Genomic DNA, 12,842 nt, shown 5'->3' with positions numbered 1-12,842 from the left:
TAGTGAGCCACAGTTGGTTGTGGGTCTGTTCGTACCGCATTGCACCGCATTACTGTGGTATAATGTTGACAAATGTTGATAAATTTTACAACAGGCCGGGTCGATCGGTCAATTTTCTACGTGCACATCGAGCGCCCTCGCTAGGGAAGGACGCTGAAAAATGGACGACACCGAAAGATGATCCATCGTCCAGTTCGGCTGACCGTGTTGGCGTGGAAAAAAGTGCACGGCTGGTCACTGAAAGCAGAACCCAAAGACAGGATCGATGGGTCGAACAATTTAATATAGTCACCCCGAACGACTTCGTCCTCTGACACGGCGTGACTCCCGAGTCCTGGGTTCGCGCCGTGAAAGATGTTGGACAAGTCGTGAAAAATCGAACGACAACAGCTCAACCCTTCCCCATTGGCAACTCCCGGGGTATCGATACCCGTACTGATTGATGTCCTGTGACAGGACACGGAATGGGGCCAGAACAGCGAGCCCCATGCCCGTAGTAACGGTGTCAACGACAAGCGGCGCTGCTGGGCTCGGTGCGGTGAGTTTACCAATTTCGCCTTGCGGTCATGTCAACAGGCGTAGTCGGCATGCGTTTCTGCTCTGGTAGTGCATGAGTATAAACAGCAAGAAGAGGCCCACTGGAGGACGTATTTGCGTAACGTTGGTCGTGTCTCCGACAAGGTATGTTTCTAGGGTTCGAGCATAACAAAGCTACGCAGTGTTCTGGATGAACGGATTAATATTGATCATGGACGCTACTACGGGCCTTTACGATCGTTGGTACAATATCGTGTCCTGCGGCGTGTGCCGAGTGTATGTTCCCGAGAAAGTGCGTTCAATAAGATGAAGACATTTAACTTACGAGAGTTTTGTAGTAAAGTTAAGCGTTTCTTTAGAAAAGCCATCATCTAAATGGTAAAACCGAGGGCTCTCTGATTTACGTACTGATGATCCTTTATGTTCTGTTTTAAATATCCAATCCCGTTAAAAAAAATTTATAGGCGTCGGAATACGGCATTGAATTAAAACGAAGATGGTACAGAACGGAACATCCTCAAAATTAATCAAAATCCACTCTAAGTATCTGTCGGATAGACCGTTGCTTGTAGTGTGTACATTTGGACCACGAAAATCCCTTCATTATGTACCCAACATGGTTTCCTACAAAAAAACACAAGACACGCCGCCACCAGAAACCGAAATAATAAAAGGAACAAATAAATGAAACGCTTCAACCGCCACCGAGTTCACATAACCAGGTCTTATTTGGCTTCGCAGTATCTGTGGTTTCGACCTGCGGTTAAACAATTTTCCCAAGAGAAAGGCGGAAAAGGAAAATCGATATTCTTCCGCAAGGGTTGTCGACACAAATCAAGATCTTGGTGAAAAACAGTTGGGCAACACATCCATCTGGGTAAATCGATACGCGTCCTACGCGGAACGGCGACTACACGGCAAGTGAGGATTTTAGTGCATCGTAAAACGACACGCAAGGAGGCAAATGAGATCAAATCATCCCCAAATGAATATTTACGTTCCAGAGCCGGGAATGCTGGCCGGTGGGTGTGCGAAAATAAACTAGAGATTGAAATTTAGGACTCTCCCATTACAGTCGTCGTCATAGAGATGATATCGAGGTATCATCCGGCATGACCTTTTTCCCCATTAATCAAAAGATTCCGTGGAACCGGATTAGTATTTAAGACGAACGTAGGCACACATTTATGGTTTGGTATTGTGACGATATATCACGTTATCTGCAGAGTTAACTTGGCTGTACGTTCGTAGAATGGAACACTGGTCATCACCATCGTCGACGGAATCGGCAATTAAATACGCTGACCTAGCACAAAGCAGATTTGATCAAAAAATCGGTAGTACGAAGTCGATCGGAAGTCGTCAAACTTCTCCGGAAATAGATGAATTTTTCCGAAACGGAAAAATGGAGGCGGAACTGAAAAAGCGGCTCACACACTGTTCTTTTCTATCACGGAAAGTGTGCTAAGTTAAATATGGCTTCTAAAGGGGATCTTGCTGTGCTACTTAAAGAAGATGCACCAAAATAAGTCGACATGGTGCTAAGCATAAATTTTTAGTATGGCTTGATTCTTTTGAATTTTGCTTGTCTTGCCTAATTAGTAAAGCAATCACATAAACTAGTAGAGATGTGTTAAACTTTTAAGCGTTAAACATTTATTTTAAGTGACAGTGCACAGTGAAATTCGATGTACATATGGAGAAGAAACATGGAGTTTGTGCTTTGAAAGTATTCTGCTACTCACCGATCCTTTACACATGTTGACTGATTTATCAACAAAGTTTTGTCCTGCTGCAGCTGCACGGACAAATTGGATGCCGCCATGTGTTACACGAGCATTACAATCCACTGTAGCCCGCTCATTAACAATCTGTCAAACGCATCCACTTTGGGGCAGCCAATAAATTTATAACGAAGCACTACGCAGAACACACATTCACAGACCAGAACGATTTCGAGAAAAGTACATCTAGTGAAGCCCAGTTTCGAGTGTCTTAGGAGAGCAAGCCAGGCGAAGAAAGTGTAGCAAATGAAAATAAACAAAAAAAGACGGCAGTTCCAAAAATGTGCAATAACTCATTCTGCGGCGGTATGCTGCGGGCGGGAAAGGTTTTTGACGTTCCTCGGTATGGAACGTGGACGAACGTGGCGCGCCTATGGTGGGATGTGATGCTATGAAATATGGCGTACAAAATATATCATTCCTTTCGAGACCAGAAGCCTGGCGTCAGTTATAGAGAGGTCCACTGAGGGAATGTCGCAAACCGTAACTGAAACTCTCCGTTTTTCAAACTTATGCCCTCACTAGCTCAGAACGATAACAGTAGGTCAAGTTGGTTTTTGCCAAAGAGCATTAAAGGAGCAAATGGGAGACATAAAACAAGGCAGCATCGTACTGAACATGAAACTGTGTGAAGGAATTTAACGCGGGGTATTGTGGGACTCGTTTTGATTGCTTTCAACATTTAATTTGGTCATAACTATAAAGGCTACATGATCATTTTACAAGAAAAATGCGACAAACAATTTGAAGATGCCATCATGTGTATAATAAATCAAAATAATAACTTTTCTGCATTTTATATGGGATCATAAGTATTATTTTGCAGAAAGATGGTAAGCAAAAAAGCATTTTATCATTACCATCACTTAAAGAACTAACTTTAGTTGTATTCTAACTGCACACCAGAGAAATTGTGCCTATACACAGTGTACCACCCTATGCTCGGGTCGTGAATTATATGTTCTGTTTCACTCATGGAATCGCAACTTATTCTGCGTTCTATTTGGATGGGGACATGCCTGGCTGTGCGAAAAAGTTTATAGTTCACATCGTACGGTTTAGCAACATGCCTGTGTACATGCGTTACCAGACGAAAGGATTACCCCTAGCCAAGCAGCCTGAAAATTGGAACAGGAAATGAATCACGTACAACCTAAGTCATTAGGGTCATTTATGGGCACAGTATAGGGAAAACAGAAACCGTATTGTGGAATCCTGTTGCTCTGCCAGAAGTGCACCCTGAATTTCACATTCTCACGAGCGAAAACTTTTCCCATACATCCATCATTCGTCATGAATGGTCGGTAAATTACACTTAGATTCCTAGATGTCATCATGTTTCTTGTATTGCCTTGCATTAACCTTGTCATCTTTTGGCACCACTTACCTTGCGGCTCAACGGAGAAACGTGGACAGGCGTGAAATGAAAGTGAAAATATGCACACATTGCACTCCTAGTGCTGGCTCCCGGCCAATGGGGCGTTTATTTTTACAAGTTTTTAATACCCGGCTCTCCCGGCGCATAGGTCCGGATCTGTCGGTCACAAACCTTGTACAGTAACGTTCTATGATGCTCCCGCAACGTTGTCAAATCGTGTCCACTGCCCGCCAAGCGGGAAACCGTTAAGCGACCGTCGACCTCCCGGAAGTTGCCCGAGGCAAGCGGCTCAAGGGTGATGGCTACCTGCGCTATGTCGCCAATGTAGGCACAGAGCCGGCTGAAACATTCCGACACATTGACCTTCACCACAATGTGCTGAATAGCTTGATAGGATCGACAAAGCAAATCTTCGGCGAAATCTATCACATCGTTTTCTCCGGTCGGATGAAGATTCGTGAAGAAACCAAGATCGTCAACGATGACCATGGTGTTGCGCTTTGAGTACGAAGCTACGCGCTCGCTGATGAGTTGCAGCAGCCTAGCACCGCTTGCCGATGGTGGACATGAGGTGTTGCAATCGTCGTACAGTTCGGCCAACATGTCGACGATGCACAAAGTCCCAGACTCGATGGCGGCAGCCGTGTTGAATGTTAACTTCTGGCACGCGCTGATGTAGTGCGCTTTATTTTGGTGTGTTGCAAACAGCAGGACATGATTATCGCCCGACAGCTTGAGGTAGTTGGTCAGCAGCGTAGCAATCAGAAAACTTCCATCGGTATCGGTTCGTTCCTGTATCACGGTGTTGCGCGGTATATCGCCGGTGTTATGTGACGAGTATCCTGCCGTTGGCCAACAGCACGCTGCCAGGATATCCCTCGACATCGATGGCGCAACAGTTACGGCCGGAGATCACGAAAGTGCTGCGAAGAGGAAAGGGGACATCAGCGAATCATCGCCATCGGCTAACGATGAAAATGTGCAAATGAAGCCTTTGATCGCCACGACCACACACGAAATTGACCGCATAACCGGCGCCACCTTAATACCTTCGTGGTTACGTCTGACGAACGGATGCCACCCGGTCGGGTGTCTAAGTGTCGACTGTCTAGTGTTGTATGAACTTTGTCTGTGTAACTGGGAATCTATATCGATCGAAACATGCCGACTGCAAATACCACACCCATCGCCCACCCCGTTATTTGCTAAGAGAAATGTATGAATCATGGATGGATACCACTTTACTGCATCTTTAGCAGATACTAATCTTTTTTCTTGACTTTTGTCAGACCATCGGGCGCATGATTGATTACGTCCACTAGATGCAAATATGCACTGACCTTCGTACGATTCCTCATTTTCTATGGTTTCTCAACCTTGATTAATCTCCGAGGAATTGTATATCGCTGACTATACTCTTATGAGCAATGGGTTCCACATAGGGGTTCAATTACACTAAAGCATTTTGAAGCAATAAATCTTCCAATAAATCAACTTAAAACAAATATAAAATCAAAATCAAACTAATGTAACTAAGAAGTTTTGCGTCTAAAGATAATTTATCAAACCATACGAATAAAAAATCGGCCTCCATCAGAATTTCCGTAGTATTGTAGCAGCTGACAAATATTTTCTAATCAAGTCTTACGTTAAACAAATTTAAAATCGCTCAGAAACTAAATAGGAACAGATTGCAAATGTGACGACCAACAAAATGTGGCTCGAAGCGGCTGAAGGGCTTTAACACAGCAGCCGAAACATAAAATCGTCCAGTCACGAAATTGTAATTTAGCCATCCGTGGTAATCGATCCGTAGTGGTGTGCTGCCACGAATTCTTATCAAACCATTTTCACATCCTGTTACTACCGCCACGACTTCAGCCGACACAACAGATGAGCCTTTTCACATGTGGGAATCTCTTTCACTTTAGTGCTGATTGAAGGTTATGACCGAACCTCGTCTTAGCGAGTGTAGAAATATCCTGCACAATAATCGTTTTTATTTTTGATTTGTTACCACTTGATAATAGCAGTAACGATACAGACTTCATTGTTATGTTGTTCATGCTAGTTCATGAGAAAGCATAAAAATACTAATACTTGAAATGGATAGTTTCTAAGAAGAAAACTGTGTCCTTTTGCAGCAAGATGAAACTTTAAGTACAATCAAAAACTCATTTAACAGAACAAAGCAGAAACAAGAAACATTAAGTTCACCTTGACCCCAAAGGAAATCTTACAGACGATAGGAAAACTTTCTGCGACTGGAGCGCTTTATTTCTCGCCCTGTGAGGCATTACCCACTGTTTGTTGGTCCATTGGTGGATCTTTAACCACATACGTATAAAACTTTGTATGCGTGCTCTGGGAAAAAGTTTGCACGGCCTGGGAAAACGGTAGCAATAACTGTACACTTCAAACGGAAAACTTTTCATCTGTTCAGTCGAAAGCGGAGTGACAATCTGGGAAAAAAATCTGCTCATTCTGCAAAACATATATTTTTAGATTATCTTTTAGACATTTTGGACAAAACGGAGTTGTCAACCAGTTTGATTGCTTAACCAACATCGCCCACCGATAGAAGGGTGGGGTGATAGTTTTCCCAGACGTCGCTTTCCACCCATCGCTGGACTGTGCTTAATTTTCCGCACCAATGGAGTACGCACCGATTTGTTAACGGTCATGGCCGAGAAAAATTCGAATACTTCCTCTCTATTGAGATTCTCTTTGTTTGGCTTCACCGGTTAGGATTGAAGTACCAAACATCTTGTCATCTTGTCTTGTACCAAGTTCCGAATAACTTGAGCGGAACTTAATAGCGGTTCCGCTCGGTCCACGGCCAACGACCATACTGATTCACACCAGTTTCGGAGTGCAAGAGAAAAAGCTAACCCAGACACAAAACATACGACTTTGAACAGGCACGCACTTTGTGTTAATTTTTTTACAATAAATAGGCTAGGTTTCGAAAAAGTGAGAAGAATGGAAGAAAATTATTCTTCGATAAGTCCTATTTGAGTCAGTAAACCGAAAAAGATATCTTGACGTAGATCACAAAGGGAATTCCATAAATGGAAAAAGTTCGTAGGAAACTTTTTTGTTGTCTTCATCCTGTCGGTGTAGGAAGTTTCCCAGGGTCAGGAATCATGAGTTGTGGCGGAAAACACTTGCGTCAATGATCGCACACCAACGCGGTACGGTTTCCCGGCACGGTCCTATTTATTTTTCTCTTATTTGCTTATCCGTTTGACGTTATCATTTCGTCATATGTAAACCCCGTGGAAAACTCTTCGGGAGAAAAAGATTATGTCTTTCGTAATCCATCCTCCCTGCGTCCTACCATCTCCACCACCAGCTGAGCGCATTGTTGTAACGTTCTCGAGATTCTTTATGCTCTTTATTCTCCCGCACTAGATGCTATGGATAATGGCGATGATAATGATAAAGTACTTCCAAACACCGACCAAGGCTGAGCGGTGGTCACAAGATCAATGTTGAAGGGGCTCAGACGAAACAGGACAGTAAAGATACGACGGAAGCGTCCACAGACAGAGATGGAATTGAAGATCTCCGCGTGCGTCACCGCGGACCACAAAACAAGTTGTCCAACGCTGTCACTGACAACCGGCGACAACCGACGATGATAATTTTAGCGAAGCGAGCCGTTGATACCTGATAACTTCACTTGGTAAGCGGTCGCCGAGTCGAGTGGGCGCGTCTCGACGGAAACCTCTTGGTGACGGCCAGTCCACACATTTGCGAGTGGCATCCTAAATCCTGCCTTCATACGAAAGTAAGTACAACCAGCGAAAATGAATCCGTTCGAATGTATCTGTCCGCCCGCGACTGATCGTCTCTATCATCGGAAGCTATAGGATCAGTTTGTTACTTTGTGTCGACGAAAACCGGTCCCCGCTGACCATCGCCAACAAACTGGCCGTCTATCACCAACCGGCCAGCCATCGTTGCGGTTCCTGGCAACAGCAGAGCATACGCCGGCCGTGCGCCACTAATATGTTGCCCAAACGCTACCGCGCCAAACCGTTGGACATGTGAATTGAAGTGTGAAAAACGCGGCTGGCAGGAAGTCAGCCTTGTGTAAACAGTGTCTACTTACCGAAAACGGCGATTATCGACCGCTGGCTAACTGATATTTATCCCACCCTTCGAACACACAGTAAAGGTCGAATCGTAAACCTTCGATTCGATTCAAAACACTGTTTGTTTTGATGGAAAAGCTGAGTTTGACGTTTGCTCCATCGGCGCCGTGCGTCTGTAGTGGAGAGTCGATGAAACCGGTTGGTTGTGCAAAAGAATCGACGAGTTTCAACCGGACGGTGCAGTTCAATTTTTTCCAGTGATCGAACGGGCGCTCCTCCGATAAGAATTAACGTGCTTCTCTTCAGTCACTAGTAAGTTTGTGTAGCCTTTTATAAACTACAAACGTCCTTAAATTGTAACTGCTGATAATGTATAAATTTAGTCCCTAAATGGGTCTGTTTTGAAATCCATCTTCTTGAGGGGTTTACGACATAATTGCGTTGAATAACAGCGCAATGAGCGTAAATTTCTGTCGCCTTCTTTCACTGTACAAGATTATCACAAACGGCTCGCTGCGTGATAACGTCTTATCCGCAGAGTGGTTCAAATGAATATTCAGACCCCCGCTGAGCTCGATAGTACATGAATTGCGGAAGCAATGTGAAGGTCTTATCGGTGAACGATCCCAAGATCAATGTGTTGCAAATGTTGGCCGCCACACATTACACACCTTGCCCACTGTGCCAGATAGCTGCCGGTGGTCGATTTCGTCTGTCAATTGCGTCATCGTCTCGGGTACTTCGAGAAACTGTGTCGCCATCGCCGCCGTCGTCGTGGTTGTAGCCTTATTTTTGGCCTAAACCCACCTTCCCTGTCTTCCACACACACACACACCCCTCGGCGTAGGTAAGGCAGCTGTGAACGTGCAACGTAGAGTGCAGCATTATCTTCCGCAAACAAATTCAGCATGGGTTTATCTAAAAATAAGTCGCCTCTTCACACCTGTGCCCTGCCTCCTTCAACATAGTCATCAGTGCTTTGCTACTTTCGGTCGCTTGTGAATGGCGAGCTAGTGTCGCGGGGTGTCATCCTTTGACTTGACCTTCGCCACGATTTGTTTACATCTTATTTCGCTCCGTCCCTGTTACCAAGCCCCCGTGACAATGAAACATTATCAGCTGATTTAATGGGTGCACGGCCGGAAGGAGTCTGACTGCACGATTTATGCTCTTAATGGTGGTTGATTCTATTCAAAACATGTTTTCTTCTCCCATCTTTTACAGTCAGCATGGCCAGCATCGACAATAAGAAGCGTATCTCATACTGGTACTTTGGTGGGCTGGCCAGTGCCGGCGCGGCATGCTGTACCCATCCGCTGGATCTGCTGAAAGTAACACTGCAAACACAGCAGGAAGGCAAAATATCATTGCTCCAGCTGACCGGGAAGGTGGTGCGCACGCAAGGCGTACTGGCACTCTACAATGGACTGTCGGCTTCGCTTTTGCGCCAGCTGACCTACTCCACGACACGGTTCGGCATCTACGAGGTTGGCAAACAAGCGATGGGCAACGACTCTGGGTTTCTCGCCAAAGCAGCTTTAGCGGGAGCGGCCGGAGCGGCGGGCGGTTTCGTCGGTACACCCGCCGACATGGTGAACGTCCGTATGCAAAACGATATCAAGTTGCCAGCCGAACAGCGAAGAAAGTTAGTCGGCCATCTCAATCGCTTTACAGCCAGCGGATGACTATTTAGTGTTTTGTCATTTTAGCTACAAAAATGCAATCGACGGCCTATTACGTGTGTACCGGGAGGAGGGCTTCGGGCGGCTCTTCTCCGGTGCCTCGACAGCAACGTCCCGTGCTGTGTTCATGACGATTGGTCAGCTGTCGTTCTACGATCTGGTGAAGGATCTACTGCTGACGTCGGGCTACTTCGGCGATAATCTCACGACGCATTTCCTGTCGTCTTTGACGGCCGGTGCCATCGCAACCACGCTGACACAACCACTCGACGTACTCAAGACGCGTGCCATGAACGCCAAGCCGGGAGAGTTCAGCAGCGTTTGGGACATTGTCCGCTTCACGGCCCGGCTCGGACCGCTTGGGTTCTTTAAGGGTTACGTGCCGGCGTTTGTCCGTCTCGGCCCGCACACCATTCTCACGTTTGTGTTCCTGGAGCAGTTGCGTATGAACTTTGGCTACCTGAAACCAACGACGAAGGAGAACTAGGGACCACAGTCCACTAACACCACTAATGTTACGGGTTACCGTGCGCTTTTAGAGCAATTTGACACATTCCACTAACGAACACGGAGCAATAGTCAGTGGCCAACTCAGTGGGCCCATCGATACCGCAGTGCCAGGCGGTATTGTGCTTGTTTTAGAACTGTAACCACTCTGTTTTTACATTTTCCTTTGCATATTGGCGTCTAGGTAGTCACCTCACGTGGTAGTTAAACTAAACCGCGATTAAGTGAGGTGCTTGGAGGGAAAGCAAATATATTTATCAATGTTGGCTAACGGCTTTGGGGCGTTTGTTGTTTGCTTGGGTTCTGTGGTTCTTGTTGTTCCATGTTTACGTCAAACCGGCAGCTGTCTTTCCACACGAGGCCAGTTGTTGTTTGACGTCGCTGAACTCGGCGCTGCGTTTAGTTCGTACCTTTTAGTTGTTTCTTCAGTGAAAACGTAGCTATTGCATTAGCAAACGTTCTCGGTAGTTGGTTGAAAACAGGTTGAAGCGTGTGAAGCTGTAAGCGATCCACAGATTGTCGCGGAAAACAGTGCACGAGATTTGGGTAAAGATGGAAATTTTTCAATACTCAACACTCAACACTCTGACATCTGACCGAGGCAGGGTTGCCGCAGGAGCTATGGCCGTCGCGTTAGTTTTGAATCTGACAGCTCCACAGATGTCGCTCGCGATGCAAAAGATGTACGATTTTGATTTTACCGTTACAGAGAGCTCGGAGCACTTTCGCCGGTGCACGGGGTGTCAATGACTACGAAAGGACCACAAAAGGTTTCTCGATGGTACTTTGGGGGTTTGGCAAGCGCCGGTTCAGCGTATTGTACGCACCCCCTCGATCTGCTGAAAGTCATTTATCAGATCGACATGCGAACCAACCTGTCGATGTTCCAGCTTGCCCGCGAAATTGTTCATGATGAAGGATTGACTGCCCTATACAGTGGAGTTACTGCAGCAGTACTGCGCCAGCTGACCTACTCCACGACCCGCTTCGCCATCTATGAACTGGGCAAACAGTCCGAGTTTGGCAAAGAGTCCGGTTTCTTTGGCCGCGTAGTGATGGCCGCCATCGGTGGGACGGTGGGAGGGTTCGTTGGTTCTCCTGCCGATCTGATTAACGTACGAATGCAGAACGATGTCAAACTACCTCCGTCGCAGCGACGCAAGTATGAACAGTGCGAACATGTTCGAACCGTAAAATAATTATTTTTGTTTTGTTTTTGTAGCTATAAAAATGCAATCGATGGCATCATGCGCGTTTGGCGAGAGGAGGGATTCCGGAGGCTGTTCTCCGGCGCAAGCTCAGCGACAGCACGGTCCGTATTTATGACCATAGGACAGCTCACTTTCTACGACCAAGCGAAGTACACGCTCTTCCAGACGGGGTACTTCACGGACAACATTGGCACGCATTTTCTCGCTTCCGTAATTGCGGGTGGAATCGCAACCACAATGACCCAACCGATCGACGTAGTGAAGACTGTGATGATGAACGCTAAACCGGGCGAGTTTCGCAATATCGGCGCCATCCTGCGGCACATCGGCAAGCTCGGGCCGGTGGGATTTTTCAAGGGATTCGTGCCACGTTTCATTCGCCTTGGGCCGCACACAGTGTTAACGTTCATATTTTTGGAGCAGCTGCGAATCAATTTTGGGATAGTTCAAGCGCAGGCACCCTGAAAGTGGCTGCGCTGTAGACTGTTGTAGTTTAGAAATATGAACTGAAAATAGGTAGTTTTTACATAGTCAGTAGTGTAGCGTGAAGCACAACCAGTGATAGATCTGAAGTAGTAGTGGTTAATAAACCGTCGCTTGAATGTTATCCTTTTCGAAATCCCTGACAGCATGTCATAGCCCACCCCGGCTACTAGGTTTTTCATTTTTGCTCAGATTTTCCGAAACAGCAACTGTCAAGGCAACGAGCGCACCTATACACACTCACGACAACAATGCACACAAACACACAAACGCTTCGTTTTTCACCGTCGTACAGAGCTTTACGGCACTATGGGGAAAAGCCGGCAGAAGTCAACTTTTAAAACTGAGGATTTTAGTTATAGTTATATTATGTATTTATGACAAATCCGATTTTTTAGCCTTCCATGTTGCGTAGATTCCGAAAATTCATCTGTCAAAGTCGAAAAAATGGCTCTTTAAAACCTTTTAAATCTCGTGATAAAAATGGCTCTTTAAAACCAACTTTTATCAGCTACTTGAACGCGATCGTTAGCACAGTTCTGCAACGGTAATGTACCTATATTATACATCATTCAAAGGTAGTGAATCCTTATTTCATATGAAATAATCAAATGTTTACGTTTTGCATTGCTTGTACATTTCTATCGGGAATTAGTATAGTAAACTACGAAAAATGCGGTTTTTCAGCTTTGATAACATTTATTGTAGAGATACATATATAAATCTTTTAGGGCTTTATAGTTGGTTTAACGTACCTGCTACGGTACATAAAGTATTGGCTGTGCAAAATTTCAATCGCATTGGATCAGTTGTTTTGGAGAAAAAGCGGTATATAGATAAAAAGATTTGCTATTTGCAGAAGATTATGCATTAACACATTTTGGTGTAATGCAGATTGCATAGCTTAGGCGTTTGAAAACTTTAAAATAACGAAAACATAACTTATAAACTTGAACACGTGTTTTATACATAAAACGTTGAATTCAATCAAAACACATGCAAAGAACACAAAAACGATGAAAAAAGTCCATAGATTCTTCCTCAATACAAATTTGTCCGGCTTTCCTCAACAAATGCCCCACTGTGTTACGGTCGCAAAAGGAAGGTTGAAAGAGCTTCGGAAAACCAGTTTTCCCGTGTTGCTGCGTTCGTGTTCGTTC

General features: G+C 45.3%; 3 protein-coding genes across 6 annotated transcripts; 2 read left to right on the top strand and 1 right to left on the bottom strand.

The window, feature by feature from the left end:
• Nucleotides 1–3,779: 3,779 nt before the first annotated feature.
• Nucleotides 3,780–10,513, bottom strand: LOC128274666 (uncharacterized). Of its 3 annotated transcripts, none has more exons than XM_053012932.1 (2): nt 10,399–10,513; nt 3,780–4,622 (listed from the first exon to the last, which is right to left on the bottom strand). In XM_053012932.1, exon 2 carries the CDS (start codon nt 4,582–4,584, stop codon nt 3,811–3,813), a length of 774 nt encoding a protein of 257 aa, XP_052868892.1. In that variant the 5' UTR covers nt 4,585–4,622; nt 10,399–10,513; the 3' UTR covers nt 3,780–3,810. The 3 variants fall into 3 exon arrangements, with proteins under 3 accessions (XP_052868892.1, XP_052868891.1, XP_052868893.1); XM_053012931.1 differs by lacking the exon at nt 10,399–10,513 and adding an exon at nt 7,817–7,908; XM_053012933.1 differs by lacking the exon at nt 10,399–10,513 and adding an exon at nt 7,372–7,438.
• Nucleotides 7,392–10,262, top strand: LOC128274664 (mitochondrial dicarboxylate carrier-like). Of its 2 annotated transcripts, none has more exons than XM_053012929.1 (3): nt 7,392–7,492; nt 9,024–9,444; nt 9,509–10,262. In XM_053012929.1, the coding sequence occupies exons 2-3, from the start codon at nt 9,029–9,031 to the stop codon at nt 9,966–9,968; spliced, it is 876 nt and encodes a 291-aa protein (XP_052868889.1). In that variant the 5' UTR covers nt 7,392–7,492; nt 9,024–9,028; the 3' UTR covers nt 9,969–10,262. The 2 variants fall into 2 exon arrangements, with proteins under 2 accessions (XP_052868889.1, XP_052868888.1); XM_053012928.1 differs by lacking the exon at nt 7,392–7,492 and adding an exon at nt 8,517–8,646.
• Nucleotides 10,355–11,738, top strand: LOC128274665 (mitochondrial dicarboxylate carrier-like). The gene is made up of 3 exons (XM_053012930.1): nt 10,355–10,534; nt 10,698–11,150; nt 11,211–11,738. Exons 2-3 carry the CDS (start codon nt 10,735–10,737, stop codon nt 11,662–11,664), a joined length of 870 nt encoding a protein of 289 aa, XP_052868890.1. The 5' UTR covers nt 10,355–10,534; nt 10,698–10,734; the 3' UTR covers nt 11,665–11,738.
• Nucleotides 11,739–12,842: the final 1,104 nt, after the last annotated feature.

This window comes from Anopheles cruzii, chromosome 3 (assembly GCF_943734635.1).
Source record: "Anopheles cruzii chromosome 3, idAnoCruzAS_RS32_06, whole genome shotgun sequence".
NCBI lineage: Eukaryota > Metazoa > Arthropoda > Insecta > Diptera > Culicidae > Anopheles > Anopheles cruzii.
Note: the sequence above shows the minus strand (reverse complement) of the source record. Positions and strands in the feature narration are given on the sequence as shown.

Bases quoted from the DNA above. Each gene is read 5' to 3' on its own strand.
- LOC128274664 (XM_053012929.1), top strand. From the start codon at position 9,029: ATGGCCAGCATCGACAATAAGAAGCGTATCTCATACTGGTACTTTGGT. The intron at 9,445-9,508 runs GTTAGTCGGCCA...TTGTCATTTTAG, and splicing joins CCAGCCGAACAGCGAAGAAA to CTACAAAAATGCAATCGACG.
- LOC128274665 (XM_053012930.1), top strand. From the start codon at position 10,735: ATGACTACGAAAGGACCACAAAAGGTTTCTCGATGGTACTTTGGGGGT. The intron at 11,151-11,210 runs GTATGAACAGTG...TTGTTTTTGTAG, and splicing joins CCTCCGTCGCAGCGACGCAA to CTATAAAAATGCAATCGATG.
- LOC128274666 (XM_053012932.1), bottom strand. From the start codon at position 4,584: ATGTCGAGGGATATCCTGGCAGCGTGCTGTTGGCCAACGGCAGGATAC.